Below are 17,638 nucleotides of genomic sequence, written 5' to 3'. Positions count from 1 at the left end.
CAGTATCGCGATATTATCGATATCGTGAGCCATGTATCGCGTATCGTATCGTATCGTGAGGTACCCAGTGATTCCCAGCCCTAGTAATTATCCCAACAAAGTTTGAAATATCTATAAATAGTCATGTATATTTCTTTTGTCTTCATTTTTTTCTTTAGATTACTTGAAATTAACCAATTCCAAATCACTGTACAGTTATATATATATATATATATATATAAATATATATATATATGTTATATATATTTTTTTATTTTTATTTGATAGACTTAAGAGACACTAATGTCATTTCAGTTTTTTTATGTTCAAGATGAATGATACATATGGTACGCAAGAATTAACAGATACGTCTACAGATTTAGTATTTGTACAGTTAAGTAGATCATTTTACCTCTTAAACTCTTTTTATGACCTGTTTTTTCTGTCTATGTAAATAAGTTATAGGTGGATGGTTTAGGATTGACAAATTAAAGTTAATTTGTACATGAAAATACCTCATTCAATACTGTGGAAAAGTGAAATTTTATTTCAGTGCTTATGCAATTAGAATAGAATTGACAAATGATAGTAATCAAATTTGTTTATTTTACTTGGAGCCTTTGCTGGGGTTTTTAAAAACAATCTAATTTAAATGTAGAATTAAAAATGCCACTAAAGGCATTTTGGCGTGTTTTTTGTTTTCTCAGATGGTGACTCCTTCCAGGATGAAGGTGTCGGAGTCCACAGGCTTTGTAAGGACCAGTGCAAGTGGAAAAGTGAATCCAGACTATTTTGCTGCATTCAAATCATCAGGTAGGCAATGTTGGAAAGCATCGGGTCCACACCAGCTTCACTGTAATTGCAAAGATCAGAAAAACGATTAACTGCTGCAGATGAAAAGCACAAAAAGGACTATTGATTTCATTTTTATTTTTTTTCAAAATACTTTGTTTTATTTTAGCTAAAAATCATACTACAGTGTTCCCAACTTTTAACGCGGGGATACGTACCATAAATGGAAATTAAAGTGAAATCCGCCAAGTAGGATTATAGATGTTTCAAGGCCGTAAAACCCCTCACTATACTCTTTCTACACTTTTCTCAGACAGACATGGACATTTTCACAATTTTCTCTCTTGTTTAAACTCTCCAACTTCAAGCTTATGTTGAAAAACAAGTTCAGTTTTATAGAATATAAACAAAAATCTGATTACAATCAAAGATTTCTGCAAGTTGCACTCTTTACAGAAGATACAGAAAAGGTTTTTTGACAAGATCTAAAGCCAATCAAGATGCAGAATAGTATTTGAATTACTTCAGATCAATACTTATCAGGGACCAAATGTATGCAAATTTCCTAATTAATGAGTAAAATTTTGCGAGTCATTTGCCGCACGGCGAGTAACTGTGCCATATTAATCATGTTTAATAGTTGTCCTTGCCATCTTCTTATTTCTCTTTTTCTCTAACCCCCCTCCCCCCACCTCTCTCCTTCTTCCTTTCCGTCCGGTCCAACAAAAAAAAAAAAAAAAAACATGATCAGTATAAATAAAGTTTAGCATGAAATTCAACAGGGGTTTATACTCAATAAACCTCTGTTGTGACAGTAAAATCTGCACAACACTAGAGGCTCTCAGCCCATATCTGTTTGCTCAGCTGTTGGACAGAACAAGTTAAAAAAATAGTTGTCCTTGTGATGGATTTCTTTTCTGTTTAACTGTATCCAAGCGAGATACACGAATGTACGTAACTAACAATACCACTCCCTGTTATTTACTTTAATTTACGTCCATGAACTGTTTAGCACAGGCTAATGACAGACTGGAACATGTGATGATTTTTAATAGGAGCCTTTAAAAAGAAAGCATAAGGAGCTGGAGGATTTTTCATTGAAAAGTGTGAAAATGCAAAGATTAGTAAACAAATACTCAGATTAGGAATCAAAACCATCAATGAGATTGACCCATAAACTTTATTTTTCTTGTGTCTAATTCAATTGTGACTTTCTCTCTATTTGCATACAACAAAATATCATGGTATATTTGTATAAAACAATTTGTTTTGGTATGTTAAATGTGCTAAGCTTCTTCTCTATTTATCACAAACCTGCTATTTTTTTCTCCTTTTTGTGTACTGTAGACAAGGACAAAGGGAGATCCTCTGTGCAAACAGCATCTGTGTGTGATACAACTGTGAGAATCAGTACAAATGCTGGTGGCATTAAACAAAAGGTATGCCTAAGAACATGTACATACTGCACACTAGATGAACAGGAGGTCCTGAAATGTTCCATTTCTAAGGGCCAAATAAATAAATATAAAACATCTTTGAATAACCTAAACTCATATTCTTTGATTATCCCATGCCATTAGACTCTGTATCAATTATTAGCTAATTATTATTAATGCAAATTGTTTTGTACACTTTTATCTTATACTTAATAAACTGATGACAACTAAATGTGAAATACCATCTAGAACAGAAGTCTACAACCCTTGAGCTGCAGACCAGTAGAAAGAACAAAATAAAAATGCATGTGCTAACTTAGATTATTTATGTTTTGTTTAATTTTCTGATTCTGAAGGAAATTTTATTTTGGAAAACCCCCAGATCCTGTTTACCATGACTCACTCTTGACGCATGTCAAGTCATTCGCCTTGGTCATGTGACCTAAAGCAGCTGCTTGGACCGCTACATTAAAACCCAAAGCTAAAAAACTAATAAAAAACAAAAGCATTTATTTGTAAAGTTTCTTTGAGAAGAAAAAAGCCAGTGAGGAACCCGAAGAAGATCATTTGACTACAAAGAAAGCTGCTGTTTACTGACAAAACCAGGAGTCTTCTTCAAAATGTGCATTTATGGAGCCAGTTGTTCCCACGTGCCGAGTCGCTCTGCCTAATATGCGGTGACTGACTCTCAGATGTTTCACATACACTGATAATAAAAATGTAGACACAGTCGATTAATTATTGTTTTATTTAGAAAATACCAGTTTTACAATGGTTCAGTCATATTATTTTGCTTTTTTACCATTACACCTGAAAAGTCAGACGTGGTTGACATTAGCATCCGGTTGTTAGCATCCAGTTTGACAATAAAGGGAAAATCTTAATCACAAAGTCTAAGTTTAAACCAGCAGCAAACATTTTAACAGCAAATTAATTTTCAAAAAAACAAAGCAACTGATTTCTGGACCTTTTTTTTGGATTTGTGGATTTGTAAAAAGGACATTTAAGAATGTTCCTACAGAAAGGCTGAATTAGGCTGGAATCTGTTAAGAAACTAGCACAGAAAATGTTCCTCTATGTTAAAAAGAAATGCACAATAAGTCAGGATTTATGTAACACAAAATATGATAAATCTTTTGCCCTCAAAGATCATCAGCCTGGATTGAGTTCTCAGTGTTATAATGGCATTCCATAGAAAAATAAAATAAAAAAACTGTAAGGTGACCTTTATTGACTTTGTTTTGCTAAATCTTTATCATCTAAAAAAAATTATGTATTGATATTTTCAGGCCTTTTTAAAACTTAAGTTTCTTATTGTAGGATTTTAATTTAAAATAGATTTTCACAAACCAGAGGCTTAAACATTTTAAACGACAACTTCAGCCCCTTTTGAACCGGTCTGCAAAAATATTGTACATCAATAATCTAGTCCATGGTCTAAAAATATTGATGACCTCTGATCTAGAATGCAAGTCAAATAATCAACCAAATGCCATCTTTCTACCATTTTCAACTCCCAATAATAAGATTATTGCTGGACAAATTACTTCATCAGTCCAATATTCTTTGTTTCTTACCTAAAATTTGGTGCTTTATCAGTTTGTAAATTTTATCTTCAAGTCTTTCATTTGACTTTTTGGTTTTATATATATACTATTTTTTTTCTTTTCAAATGAAAATAAATTCATACTACAGTTAGAGTTGACTTAACTGCGTGTGTTCTGCAGAAGACTCCAGAGGCAGAAGCAACAGAAATGTTTGTAGCTGATCAGAAGGGAGAGCCGTCTCAAGGTACATTATTGTCTGTTTGAGCCTGATATAAAGCTCGCCCCAATTAAATTAAACCTGTATTCTCTTTATACTTACAGAGCATGAAATTGTACCTGACACCCAACACAGAGCTGGCTTAAAAACGCAAGTCCTGTTAAAAAAATGCTTAACATTGTTACTGTTGTATGTTCAAATAATTGAATGGTAAAATGTATTTCTTTATTTTAAATACAGATCATCTAATTTGAGCAAATTGTCCATTTCTGAAATACTAACAATGCCAACGCAGAAGGTTTGCACTTTGCCTCAACAAGGTAATCAAAACTGTTACAAGTTTTTGTGTCAATTAAAAAAATTCTGCCAATTTAGGTTAGTAAACTCATGGAAAAAAATAGTCTATACTATATTTATTTTTTTATATCTTTATATATCATTCAGGTTTGGTGGGACCACAACAGACTTCATCCTCAAGACAAAAAAATTCAGTTTCCCACCCAAACTTAGCCATCCAAAAACAATTTCATAGTGAGCTCACCCTGCGCCTGCAGCAGGTCCAACGTGAAAGAAACACAGATCCTCCACTTCAGCAGCCAGTTATGCTACTGAGAAAAACACCCAATACCAGAGGGCGCTCAAAAGACAGAAGCTGCGGAAATCTGGGTGATTTTCCTGAAAAAAAGAACAACACTAAAGAAGAATGTAAAGGCAATCTGGAGACTGTCTCAGCAGAAGTCAAGAGCTCCACAGCCAGAACAACACGTAAGAGAATGAAAGATAAGGAGAAAACTAAGATGACTCTTTCAAGCAACGAGAAAGTAAGATGTCTGTTTGCTTTTCTGTAGTTTCTTGACCTAATACACTGTCCTGAATTATGTTTCAACGTTAGATCTTTTTTCTGTTTGCCCAGAGAAATGCAGAGGTGGCTGGCAATATGGTGAAGTTCATTTCTAGCCACTACGATAAAAACACCCAAAGCACAGGAAATCCAGCCCCCCCTGCAGTCAGTCCCACCCAGAAATGCATCCCCCCTTCTATCAACAGGTATTCACTTTTTTTATTTTAGTAAAACATTAATTTTTAAACATAAAATGTGATGTAACTGTCTTTTTTTGTGATAGACCAAATTTCAACATGAGCTGGTTATCAAAATATAAAGTGAGTAATCATCACTCGTGTTATTGATGTGTTACTTTTAACTATTCAGCTTTGCAGTAATTGTTTGTACTAAAAATGTATTTATTTAAAATAGGGGAAAATACCTGGAGCTCTGAGCTTTACAGCACCCAACCAAAAAAACACAACAAACTCAGTCAGGCCAAGGTAGTATATGTCAGTGAAAATGTTTACAGCTGTATGGATAGTTTAATAAATATTTGTATGCACATTATTTCCTGCAGTAAAGATGTCTTTGAATTCAACCTTGACTCTCCTCTCAGTGTTGGGGTAAATACTTGTCACGTTTAGTAAATAGTGTCGTTAAAAAACTCAAGTGATTAAAGTCTCTTTTATTGTACTTTAGAGGAAGAACAAAACCCACGCAGAAATCTCTGCTATTTCTAGCAGGTAAAGCAGGCGTCTAAGAAGTGTGCATGATAATATAACATTTCCTTAGTTTTATATTTTGTATGTTATTTAACAGATCCTCTGCTGTCAGCACAACCAAGAAAGCAAGGAAACCTGAGACCAAAGTATTCTGCAATTCTACATTTTACCATACAACCATATAATTACATTTATCTGTCCAACTTGAAAAACAATAAATCCCTGAAATCTTCTTTTTTACAGAGTAAACCCAAAAGTAAAAAGCATGTGTTTAGTGACACAGAAGTGGAAACCACCAGGACAGAGGTCAGCTGGCTGATAGAATCCTCCATGAAGCCCAAGAAAAAAGTGAATCAGTATCAAAGACAGGCTGTCAGAAAACCCAGAGCCAACTCTCCTCATCCTGGGCGTAGGGTTTTAAAGCCACATTTGCACCCACACTCACATTTTTCCACATAGACTGAATGGTATTAAAAGCAAATCCTTACATTAGGTGTGCTTTTTTTGCAGAAAAATCTCCAGATTTGCTCCCACCCACTTTGAATCCTCTAAAAGGGAATAACAAACCCAAAACGGTAAAGTACTAATACATGTTAGGAATGTTCCTTATACTCAGTAACACACTAATCCTTCTGGCCACTATGTGTCACTGTTGTATCAGAAGAATCCTGGTTTGAAGAAACCAGTGGATCAACCAAAGGAAGCAAAGATGGTGAGGTCAACTGCAGCCTCCAGCATACCAGAAGCACCTGGGAAAAGACCCAGAAGAGGTGCAGCCTTAACAAGGAGTTACAGAGAGCTTCATAGTGATGACAGCCTGTCTGAACCCGAGAACGTTCCCGCTCCAAAGGCAAGATCAATTTCTCCTGCATGAGTCTGTCACACCATGTTTATTGTTCAAATCATGTCTTTGTAATTAACCTTAAAAAATGTTGATTTGCTCACATCATTACCTATTTTAGATCCATCCATGTCCTTTATGCAGATATGGAATTTTAAACATCTAAGTGGAAAAGTACTTAAATATATTTATGCTGCAACTTTAACACACTGATGATGACAATTTGTTCTTAAAATTAGGTTTGAGCAATGAAAACATTATAAACATCTGATAAGTAGCAAAAAATGTAAAATACTTTAACAGAAAAAACAACTTTTGTTTAAAATAGCAACATTTTACAGATCAGTTGCATTAAAAAACCATGAAACAATGGATGGCATCAAAAAAAGAAATAGAAAAACCTTAGTTTCAAGTTTCTGGTTAACATTTTAACATTCTGTTTTGTTTGTTCATACAGCAAACAACAACTGCATTTTATCATTCATTTTAAATCATCAAATGTCTAATTTTGAAGAAGTAACTTAATCTTGCTCAGTAAAATGGAATGTTAACCGACCATAAAAAGTAAAAATGGGAGTTTAAAAAAAAGGGGTGTGTTGTTTTAAAGGAAAATTCAGTTGATAAAATATATTTTTTAAGACTAAGAAATTTTCAGTCAGATATAATTTTTGTTGGTTGAAAAAAGCAGAAAATCGTACCTTTATCTGTTTTGTTTTGCATGGAACTTTGCTATTTATATTAGCTTTAGTTGTTTTGAACGTGATTGTTGCTGCATATTAGAATGTTGCATTATTGTAACTTTGGTTTGTTCATCTACAGAAATGTTCTGTGGCGAGAAAGAAGAAAAACAAAGAGTCCACTTCAGAGGTGCCTCATCTAAAGAAGAAAACAAACATCTTTACAGACCAACCTGAACATTCAGACAAGAGGGAGAGGAACAGCAGCAGCAGGAGCAGCAGCAGCAGGCAGTCGGATGTTGAAAAACAACCTGCTCTAAAGGTGTTGTTACACTTTCTAGTGGAAAAAAACAAACATCTTTTAAATTATACTTTTTGCAACCACATTATAATTTCAGTTCATATTATTTATGGTACCACTAAGAACGTTATTAATAACTTCTAGGTAGAGCAATATTTATATAGTCGAGGGGAATATGGAGAAAACTATGTCTGATATTTACTAAAACTCCATAAAGATGTCCATAATTTTTAAACGACAGAGAAAACACTTCTCTGCAAATTTTTACATTTAAAAAAAACATACTGGTTCCTAACCCCTTCCATCAAGAGTTTTTTTTTGTAGGATGGAGAAAATGATGACTACTATAGACGACCTCTAAAGTGGCAAATGATAGTCGAAGTCAACAATTGAATGTATGTTGGGCCAATAATACTGTATTGCAAACACTTGTATTTTTATTTTTAGCTATAAAAATTAAAGTTCTCTAAATTTTACTTGACAAAAAAAATCCTGCATGCCTATTTTCATCTTGAATGTATTTTCAAACTTTGAAAAAGTGCAAACTGTTAGTTTTTTGCTCTTATTTAAGTTGTCTTATATCACAGTGTCATTTATTCTCCTTTTTTACAGCTCAGTTCCGATGATGACCTTCAGATTTCTCCTGGAGCGAAAAAGAAAACTGCCAATCCTGCTCAGAAACGGAGAAAGCCTGTCAAAGACTCCTCGGGTCCCTCCAAGAACTCCTCCCCTTCCTCTGTTGAGAAGATGAGATGTAAGAGTGCAAAAATTATTTTCCAGCATTTCCAAACTCATTTGTCTTTTTTTGTCATAACTTAGTGTCAATGTTTGTGTTTGCTCATTATTGTTCTTGGAATTCCAAGATAAATAGTTTGACATCATTAATGTTTAATGAATTCATAATAGTAATCAGGTACAACGGACGTTATCAAATGTTTGCTTTGTCAAGAGCTGCAATCTATGTATCCAATAATTCCTGTTGACAGAGGCCAGCTTCTTCATTAATGAGCAGATGGCTTCATAAATTATTGAAACTATTTAGGAGAAGGCTAATGACTTATTTCATTTATTATCAGACGTTTTTATACTCCACTTTTGCATTCCAAATGTTATATAAAAGACATGTTACAAAATGTCATAAAAATGTTACATAAAGAACTTCTCCTGCGCTGTAAACTTTAAACTGTAAATGGATATGAGAAACACATGGACCTATTACTCTCTGACCAACTTCTGAAGCCAGCTGTTTGAACATCTGTGCTTATGTTGCACATTCACAGCTGCAGAGGGGTCAGCCTCAACCGTGAATTTGGCCTGCTCCACTACCCTCACCCCACAGGGGTCCCCAGTCCCTGTCAGCCCCATGCTTCCCTGCCAGGGCGCCCCCTCGTCCATCCTGCTGCTACGCAAACCTTGCTCTACAGTCAGCAGTGAAGGAGAAGGCAAGACATCTTTGCACAGTTCAGAGAAGAACTTCAATTTATCCAAACGTCACTTGGGGAGGCCCGAGTCCACTCCCTGTTCACGGAAACATGAAATCGCTGTGTCCCGACCTCTCAATGGACCCAAAACACCAGAGGTATGATTCTGTTTCAAGTGAAAGAATGACATCAAATAGTTTGAATGGAATCTATGGATTTAAATTCAGAGGAAGCTCATTTATTTCAAGATTTTAAGAACCTCCAACAAAGTTCTTCATGTTTTGAAGCCATTCAAGGCACTGGTGGTGAATTTGGAAACAAATGTTCCGCCATGCTTTGGTGGCAACGTAGTTCCCATTGGTTACTCTGCAAAAACAAATGACGAGTGTTGTGGGTTTTTCTGAAACAATTCCTTCTCTTAGCTACATTCTAAAAGGTTTAAAGTCACCTTCAGACAGGTAACACAGCCCTGACAATTGTCCGTTTTATTTAGAAAACAAGAGTTCTTTAAAACTACTCCAGGTAAAACAACAGTTAAAACTTTTGCTGCTTATCAGATATGCCTTTAAAAGCATTGAACTGAAAGTCTCATCAATTAATGCCACTGATTCATCACAGATATTTTCAGAAATAAAGATTAAATTAAAATATTATCATATTCTGCATGTCTATTAAAATTTTTCCCAATGGCTAAAACAAATTCTCTGAAACACTTGACCAATTTCACCAAACACATTTTTTAAATGTACAAAATACTTGACTTTTGAGTCAATAGCTCACTCTGAGGTCATAATGAAGACTGTTGTCAAAACTTGCACACGCACACAGCAAAACATTTACATGGTTTTCAAAATAAAGCTAACTGAGCAAAATACTTGAGTCAAAAGCTTTAAGGTCACAGTGAAGTCTATGTCAAATCTAGTGAACACACAACACTACGAAACACTTGACACTGCACCCATAATCCAGGTTCACAATTATTGCACTTCACCCTCTTGTCTCCGGGTTAGACCAGAGAACTTCATCCACATCCCAGGCAATGTTCTTCCTAGTCCAAGGGTGTCTAGACTTTTTGCAAAGAGGGCCAGCTGTGGTGAGGTGAAAATGTTTGAGGACCAACCACTCAGCCAGACATTCTTTGAAGTATTTTAATAATGTTAAATGGAAATAAATAAATAAACATTGTAATGACATGACATGCCATTTATTCATATAGAAAATGATAATATCTAAATACATGTTACTAACAATACTGTCAGTATTTTATTTTTTACATTATTTAATCCCAGTTATCTTGTTGCAAATAGTATGTCTCGATAGTTTGTCTTGTTATTAAACTCTTTGAAAACAGTCTCTTATTATTTTAAGCAGACAGTTGTTTCATATTTCACAAAAAAATGCCACTTGTCGTGGAAGTGGTGGCCCTCACTGTCAGCTCTTATTTTTTATTTATAGCTTATATTTTAAAAAATGAGCTAGAAACGTCACAGGAGTGTTGCATGATAGTATTGCTACAGCTTTACAACAGCTTCAAACAAAGTTTAGCCGATCACAATCAAGAAATCCTACATGCAGATTTTAGAAAATGCTGGGGGCCACATAATGTTGATTTTATGCAAGGAACCTGCAGGTCAGTGGAAATTCAAATCCCAGCCACATTTGGCCCACGAGCCAGACTTTGGACATGCCTGCCCTAGCCAGACAATGCTGAAATTCTTCAGTTGGATTAAGGAGTAGAACATTTGAAAGAAAAGCTGTTACAAATTATGTTGAACCATTGTTTTATGAGCAGACTCGTGAAAATTGACATTGTCCCAGACAACAATAAAAACGATATCTTTGACATTTTCTTGTTGAATGTCCGTATGAAGGATGCGACAATAAACCTGCAGAGTTGTGGGTTGACCTTTTAACCCGAGTCCCTCAAGGTCAGTTCATGAACCAACACGTGGTCAATACCCGAGGCCCAGGTCTAATCAGAAATGTTGTTCTTCGTCTGGGTCCGGGTCTTGGTGCAGGTCTGGGTCTTGGTGTGGGTTCAGGTCTTGGTACGGGTCTGGGTCTTGGTGTGGGTTCATGTCTTGGTACGGGTCTGGGTCTTGGTGTGGGTTCATGTCTTGGTGCAGGTCTGGGTCTTGGTGTGGGTTCAGGTCTTGGTACGGGTCTGGGTCTTGCTCTGTTTTCCCATCTTTGAAAACTTGTTCCAGAACTGCCCTCATATTTGCTGCAGTTGATTTGGAACAAGTGTCTTCAGTTTTGATCAGTTGTGTTTTTTATAAGTGAGAATGTGTCATGTATTTTGCAAAGAGTAGACTGATTTTTCCATATTGTTTGTTAATTGCAAATTGTGTTTTAAGTTGAGACCAGAGAGTGATGTTTTTGAGAAAATAGTCAAAGCATTTGATGGGCTGGTTTAGATAGTTGCACTTAGTGTTTTAGCAATTGGGAAACACTGTAATTCTCAACATTTATTTCATTATTTATTTGTTCACTCCAGGAACATCTGCCTCTAAAACCTCAGCCTACATTTTATCCGTCCACTCAGCCCCTGTTAACCTCAACTCTACTTCAGCAAAAAATCCCTCCCGTAACTTCTACCCCTCAGTCGCCTTACCCTGAAGACAGCCCTGGTTTGGGATGTCAGCTTGACTTCAGAAAAGTCTCAACAGAATCCCTGGATTCACTAAGCCCGTCGTCTGCCAAGTCAGTGGAAATCAGCAGTAGAAGCTTCAAGGAGAGCCCCAATGTTCCAGTGACGGTCTCCATCCAAAGAGAGGTGAAGATTTTTATTTTGTCAATAATAAATAAACAAAAAAACAGGCTTCAACGCTCTTTTATTCTTCTATTATAACAGCAAACACCACTGGCAGCTCAGGACCTGGATGCTTCACAGCCTTTTATTTCAGGTAAAAGTCAAATGTAAAATATGTGTTCTTTTTTTGGAGTGGGGGCGGGGCCAGAAGATAATGTTTTCTACTACTGAAATACACACCTCAGTCCTCTCTGCACCCAAACAAATTGCAGTACATAGCTGAAAGCAGGTTTGGATTGTGTGTAAATAGATATAATACATTTATCTATTTTATCCATGATAGAAAATATGTTTTTTTGTTAACAAAATCTGAAATATGTTTACCCTCCCCTCTTCGTTGAAGTTCTGTCTTATTCTTCTTTGAGAATTTCAGATACTTCACTGCATTTTTTAGATATGATCTAATGTTTCTGTCTTGTTTTTAAACTTATTTAAGGATGCAACGTGTCCTAATGTTATCTAATGTTATCTAGCAAAAAATGTTGCTTGAAGTGAAGACAAATGCTGCTCTTAATGAAGATGCCCTACAAACAGGATTTACAATGAATAATAGCATAATTGACCAAGTCGTTTTCAAAAAACAAGAAAAAAAGCACAACCTTTAGTAAACACCTTGTTTTGTTTTTTTAACAATTATGCAACAGTTAATTTAGACTGACAGACTACATCTTTAAGCATTCATTTTATTTCAATTGTAGAAATTTTGTAATTACTCTATTTTTTTCAGGGCCCAGTCGCAAGCGTCGCAGCTCAATGTCCAGTAATTCTGATGAAGAAAAGAAGAATAGATATGGAAAAGAAAAAAAGAAGAAAAACCAGTTTAGAACGCAGCGCTCTCCTCGAATCAAACCAAGGAAACTCTTCAAGTCATGTAACTCCTTCCATGTTCTTTGGCTTCAAATGTTTTACAGTCTAAAAGGCAATTGCTGACTGTTAAGATAATAATACTTGAAAGAAAAGCTACAATATATGCATTATTCTTATAAAAACTGCTTTTTGACAATTAAACGTAAATTTATTATTATCATTATAGATTTTTGTTTGATGTGAAGTTTTTGAATTATAGGCTTTATGTTTTTAATAATTCAATTGCTCATTAGTGAAACTTCTTCTGTTTTTGTTCAGTTTTGATTGGATTTTTCATGGACTTGTGTTTGCTGGGATTTCTCCCGACAGCACGATGTTAACACATAACTCATAGAACACTGTAATTGTTTCCTGGTGTCAGATTCATTGTCCTAAAAACAAATTCCGGAATTTTTTATTTAAAAAAAAAAAACATAATTTCCAAATATGTTTCATTTGTTTTACCCAGTCACTGAAGTGTCTGCTTCAGAAAAGATGAGCCTGGCTGTTTCTACATCTCACCTGAGCTTCACTCACTGTGGATCTGATGCAACCGATGGAGACGTAGATGTGGATGAGAGCTTAGGTTGTCCAGACATTTCTGTAAACCAGAGTAGCTTGTACCAGCATCTGAGCTCTGAGCTGAAAAACAAGCTGCAGGTATGCATCTATACATCTAATCCTACTCACCAGGTCACATTTAATTCTTTAATCATTTTAAATAATAAAAAACAGTCATTCAAAGTAGTCTTTAAATGTTTTCTGCACAGTTGCTGTGTGTGCTTTAGAAATTTTTTTCAAGTTGTTGAACAAACCTGTTCCTCCCTAAACTTCTGTGTTTTCATTGTTTTAAGAACCGCTGCAAAGTGCTGGAAGTTTACGGCAAGGAGTCTTCAAAGTCTGTTAAGAAACACATCTCTTCCATCAATGTCCAGCTTAACAAACACAGGCAAGTTTCTTTGATCCCTAAAAAAATCATGGTAAGAAATGATGTTTGAATTATACTTTTAGAATCTTCTTTAGTGAATACTTTTATGTTTGATGAATTCCAAATGTATTCTCCTCCTCAAAATGATGTTTTTTGTGTTTTTATTGACTGGTTAAACTTCTGCTTTGCACAGAACTCAAAGACTCGAGCATGTTAAGGAGGTTCTCCTGGAAGAGATCCACAGCATGGAGGAGAACGAGAACATGCTGAATAACATGGAGAAAGACCTGACTGTCAGTCGAACACATTCACATGCACAAAATACAAAATGTTTGAAATACTCACCTGAAAACGTTTATCTTATGTTTTGCTGAAAACTTGTGTTTATTTGTTTGTTGGACTTGTTCTTTGGTAGATATTTTGGAAAAAGCAAACAGGGACCTTTAAGAAATACCAGAAGCAAGAAGTAAGGAGGTGAGTTCACATCTGAATGGCAGGAAGCACCAACGAGAGAAATATTTTTTACTAACAAGATCTCTGATTAATCTGAGTTTGTAACTTTCCACAAGCTAAAACTAAAATCCAGTCAAAATGTCGAACAAAGATTTATTTTGAAATCTGTGTCTGTTTTCTCCCTAAAAACGTGATAAACTAAATACAAATGTTTTTTAATATGATGATGAAGTCAGTTCTACTTTTTTCATAGCGTTTTATCCAGCTTACATAGACTTACAGATGATGTGCCAGTATGTACTGACTGTTATCCAGCCAGCACCAGAATAAAATATAAGCCCCCTAATTTAACCATATGCGTCACATGCCTCCTCATCTCTATACTTAGCATATACGGAATGATCCGCCCACTATTTTTAATTGCTGCATTCTTTAAAGCATGTTTTCCCCACAAAAACGAACAGGAGTTGCCTATATTCTATAATTGGGAGTGCACTATGTTCTATATATTACACTATTGCCTCCTAAATTCTGAGTGGTGATGTTTAATGGATGATCTATTGGCTTTACTGGTCACAGTGCCAACAATTGATAGATTTTTTTCCAGTTATATCTTTGTTTTGGTCGTCTACAACAAGCATGCTGTTTTTTAAGTTTGTACTGTGATCAAATCTCTGATCTCTGAAAAAAAGATATATCCTCATCAAAAAATTTTGTTAAGTATTTACTTTAATGGGAGATTTTGAAGCTTTGTTTTTATTGTCGTCATGTAGCAACACTCAACTGACCTGTGAATGTGAATCACAGATCAATGGAGGACCCAGTTTTGCAATTAATTCATCAAAAAAAACATCAAATGCTTTTAGATTTTTACTAAAAACTGCATAATCCTAATTTAAATCCACTGGGAACAATTTTACAATAACTAAAAAAAAACGTTAGAGGATGACTTTAAGTATTTAAAAAAAAAAAATCAACAAATTCTCAGAACTGAGTCATTTCCACAAACTATATTAGGTTTTAGTCACACATTTTTACACTAGAAAAGTGGAATCAAACGCTCCTTTTGACATCTGCTTTCCTCATCCTCTGCTGTTTTGTGTACATTTTTTGTTGGGTCATTTGCTTTAATGTTCCGTAGCTCCTCCTCAGTTTACAGTGACTTCCTCTTCTCCCTTCAGAAATGAAACTCTGAAGAGAGCTCTCCAGATGAACGCATCTCCCAGCCTCAAGTACGAGGCAGAAATATTCACATCAGAGGTCTGTCCCTCCAACGCATCCCTTTGTGTCTTTAAGGGTTATGTTTATTCAGTTCAGTTACAATAGAAAACGTCTGTCTGTTGGATTTCCTTCTTTATTTCTCCTCGCTCTGCTTTCAGATGTGTCTGATAAAGAAAGACATGAAGTCTGTTCAGGACAGGCTCCTCAATGAGATGGTGAATACTTTTCCCTCCTGATGCTCCTGAGTTTGTTCATATCTTCGCTGCTGAGATTAGACTGTGATTTGTTTGATGTGGATTTAAAAGTCTGAATAATCCTCTTTTTTTATTATAGCTAGAGGGGGAGATCCAGAGTGTTAAAAGAGGACTCCACGCCTTGTTTTTCCAGTGATGGAGTCCGGTTGAATGCTGCTGCATTCATCAGCCAGAGTTTTTCTCAGCATGTGATGCACATCGTCCTGTTTATTTCAGCTGTGCTCACTTGACGTTCATGTTTTATGCTGCACCTAATGATCCAAGTTCTGTGTTTACCCTCAGCTGTTGTGCTTTTCCCCTATATGTTGATGTTGTCAAAGTTCAATGAGTTTTCTTCTGTAAAATCTTTGACATTTCTGAAACATTACTTTTATGTCAGAAGTTCTTAAAAGTCATTTTAATATTTATTCTTAAATAATTTATTTAGATGAACTTCTGAGAATTGTAAACTAAATGTTCGAATTCTTAAATGTGTGTAATGTTTTTATTGACTTAGCAAACTAGCTTTCAAAATGCAAATAAATATGTTCAAAAACACAACAAAAGTCAATTCTTACAAAAGATGTTGTATTTTGAAGACAAGAAGTGCTTACAAAGGTATTTTTCTTTTCATTGAAGACATTGATGGCCCCGTTCAAGTGGACACACTGTACATACAGTTAATATCAAATCCGTCTCCAACACCAGCCCAGACTCCTCAGTCCCAGTGACACATTTACCCATCAGTTTTAGAAAAGTGAAGCTGGTCACATGCACACCTTCTTCTTCCCCACGATTCAAACCGTCAAACAAGTCCATGTATTAGTACAAAAAGAACACAAGAATGACTGGATGACGAGATTGTTTTTTTTTCTTTTTTGCTCCACTCTTGTCCTGAGAGTCAAGAGCATAAGTCTCTGCTGCCGCCGCACCGCTGCAGACGTCACTGCCGTCGGTTCTCCCGCAGGCATTCCTTCATATTGATATGAGAGTGCTGGAAGAAAGTTGAAGACACGCCGAAGGCGAGAAGGCTCCAGGAGCCTCGAACGCTCACCACTTAGGAGCGTCTAGCAGCTTCAGAAAAATGTATTTGTTTCCCATTTCTTCACAGAAGAAACTCAGCTTTCATGGCCGGTGAAACCTGCAGAGAAAGAGCGAGCGTGAGATGCTGAGCAGGCAAATAGTGTCCACTTCTCCTTCTGGGTTACTGGTCCATCAGCTGAGGACGCTGTGACATTTCTCTAGCTGTCCCTGATAGTAGGAGATCTTCAGGGGACTGTCTCCCCCTCCCAGTTTAGAAGCACTCCCATCTATATTTAGCTTACTACAGCCTTCTGGATCAGCAGGGGGAGCTAAATATAGACCACCGCATCCCAGAATAGGCAGAGCGTGCTGCACACGCTGCTGCAGACGAGCATACAAACCTCGTTAGGTGTTTGCTGGAGGCGTGCACTTCCATCTCGGTGCTTTTGAACTCGTTCAGCTCTTTTCGGATTGCAGCCTGTTAAAAAAAAAAAGTTCAAATCATCAATGTGACAGCAGGAGGAAAGACGACATCTTCAGACTAAATGTTTAAAGGTCTTGATGAACTGATGAAGGCTGGTTTGGTGGTTTACAAACACACACCTTGTCTGCGGCTGACAGGCGAGTCCAGGGCTTGTCTGCTCTCCGGTCGTAGTCCTGAGCTTTGGCCACCTCCACATAATCGCTGAATCGAATCAGAATCTTTCTGTCTCTGAGCTCATCTACAGTCGGCCGCTGGTTAAGCTGCAAAAGGAGAGGAAATTACACGGTTAAACTAATTGTACTTTATCCTTAAGGCTAAAAGCCTACAGGGTCAGTGTTTTTACCTTTCTGTTTAGCCTCTGTTTGATTTCTCGTCTCTCTTCTTGTTCTGTTTGATCATTTCTCTCTGAAATTTTAAAAACATTAGAAAAGTCAATTTTTTTGAACATAAATAAGTAAAATACTAAGATGTCCAAATGTAGTCATCAGAACTCACGTTTGAGTATATTCCGGCTCTCCAGCTCCTCCACGTTTGGTCTCTGGCTCAGTCTCCTACGGAAAAACACCAGAACTACGTTTTGAACCATTTTCCTTCCAAACTTCTCCCGCCGCGTCCTCCTCTAAACCGGCTGTAGTTTCTGCACTATGCGCGTTCTCGAGAGGAATCCCCTATGTTTCCATCTCGCATCCAAACCCCGGCTGTGATGCTTGTGCGGAGGCGCTCCCCACATCTGGAACAATCAGATTAAAGCGCAAAAATAATTCTCCTAAACGAGAATCGCCCGCGGAGAGTCACTCTTCCCGGTTACCGAGCAGCATCTCGGGCGCAGGAGTGGGAAACGTGAGGGCGGCGGCGCGGGTTTGCTCTCTACTATCCGCT

The 17,638-nt window shown here is 36.5% G+C and overlaps 2 protein-coding genes and 1 long non-coding RNA gene across 11 annotated transcripts in view; 1 reads left to right on the top strand and 2 right to left on the bottom strand.

Moving 5' to 3' along the window:
* The window catches only part of sycp2 (synaptonemal complex protein 2), a 21,656-nt gene extending 5,913 nt beyond the window's left edge, over window positions 1-15,743 (top strand). For 5 of the 8 annotated variants that reach the window (XM_024292875.2, XM_024292876.2, XM_024292874.2 and 2 more), the window contains 28 exons: window positions 687-792; window positions 2,119-2,210; window positions 3,935-3,998; window positions 4,076-4,121; window positions 4,212-4,291; window positions 4,416-4,792; window positions 4,885-5,018; window positions 5,096-5,132; window positions 5,227-5,297; window positions 5,375-5,420; window positions 5,497-5,540; window positions 5,617-5,665; window positions 5,763-5,928; window positions 6,030-6,094; window positions 6,181-6,369; window positions 7,180-7,359; window positions 7,951-8,092; window positions 8,619-8,917; window positions 11,257-11,535; window positions 11,614-11,665; window positions 12,299-12,442; window positions 12,887-13,077; window positions 13,272-13,366; window positions 13,539-13,638; window positions 13,761-13,819; window positions 14,980-15,058; window positions 15,178-15,234; window positions 15,353-15,743. In XM_024292875.2, coding sequence (XP_024148643.1) covers window positions 687-792; window positions 2,119-2,210; window positions 3,935-3,998; window positions 4,076-4,121; window positions 4,212-4,291; window positions 4,416-4,792; window positions 4,885-5,018; window positions 5,096-5,132; window positions 5,227-5,297; window positions 5,375-5,420; window positions 5,497-5,540; window positions 5,617-5,665; window positions 5,763-5,928; window positions 6,030-6,094; window positions 6,181-6,369; window positions 7,180-7,359; window positions 7,951-8,092; window positions 8,619-8,917; window positions 11,257-11,535; window positions 11,614-11,665; window positions 12,299-12,442; window positions 12,887-13,077; window positions 13,272-13,366; window positions 13,539-13,638; window positions 13,761-13,819; window positions 14,980-15,058; window positions 15,178-15,234; window positions 15,353-15,409 — 3,300 coding nt within the window. In that variant the 3' untranslated portion in view covers window positions 15,410-15,743. The remainder of the gene's footprint in view (window positions 1-686; window positions 793-2,118; window positions 2,211-3,934; window positions 3,999-4,075; window positions 4,122-4,211; window positions 4,292-4,415; window positions 4,793-4,884; window positions 5,019-5,095; window positions 5,133-5,226; window positions 5,298-5,374; window positions 5,421-5,496; window positions 5,541-5,616; window positions 5,666-5,762; window positions 5,929-6,029; window positions 6,095-6,180; window positions 6,370-7,179; window positions 7,360-7,950; window positions 8,093-8,618; window positions 8,918-11,256; window positions 11,536-11,613; window positions 11,666-12,298; window positions 12,443-12,886; window positions 13,078-13,271; window positions 13,367-13,538; window positions 13,639-13,760; window positions 13,820-14,979; window positions 15,059-15,177; window positions 15,235-15,352) is intronic. The other 3 variants (XM_024292881.2, XM_024292879.2, XM_024292878.2) reach the window with 3 other exon arrangements.
* Window positions 247-2,192, bottom strand: LOC118598938. The gene is made up of 2 exons (XR_004948164.1): window positions 2,086-2,192; window positions 247-832 (listed from the first exon to the last, which is right to left on the bottom strand). It is a non-coding gene; the product is annotated as an uncharacterized LOC118598938 (long non-coding RNA).
* A 76-nt stretch (window positions 15,744-15,819) lies between the features above and the next one.
* phactr3a (phosphatase and actin regulator 3a) overlaps window positions 15,820-17,638 on the bottom strand; it is a 49,151-nt gene continuing 47,332 nt past the window's right edge. For both annotated transcript variants that reach the window (XM_024292884.2, XM_024292882.2), the window contains exons 8-12: window positions 17,255-17,310; window positions 17,103-17,164; window positions 16,879-17,019; window positions 16,677-16,753; window positions 15,820-16,393 (exon numbers count right to left, since the gene is read on the bottom strand). In XM_024292884.2, coding sequence (XP_024148652.1) covers window positions 16,378-16,393; window positions 16,677-16,753; window positions 16,879-17,019; window positions 17,103-17,164; window positions 17,255-17,310 — 352 coding nt within the window. In that variant the 3' untranslated portion in view covers window positions 15,820-16,377. The remainder of the gene's footprint in view (window positions 16,394-16,676; window positions 16,754-16,878; window positions 17,020-17,102; window positions 17,165-17,254; window positions 17,311-17,638) is intronic.

The sequence above is a fragment of the Oryzias melastigma genome, linkage group LG7 (assembly GCF_002922805.2).
Source record: "Oryzias melastigma strain HK-1 linkage group LG7, ASM292280v2, whole genome shotgun sequence".
Lineage (NCBI taxonomy): Eukaryota > Metazoa > Chordata > Actinopteri > Beloniformes > Adrianichthyidae > Oryzias > Oryzias melastigma.
Note: the sequence above shows the minus strand (reverse complement) of the source record. Positions and strands in the feature narration are given on the sequence as shown.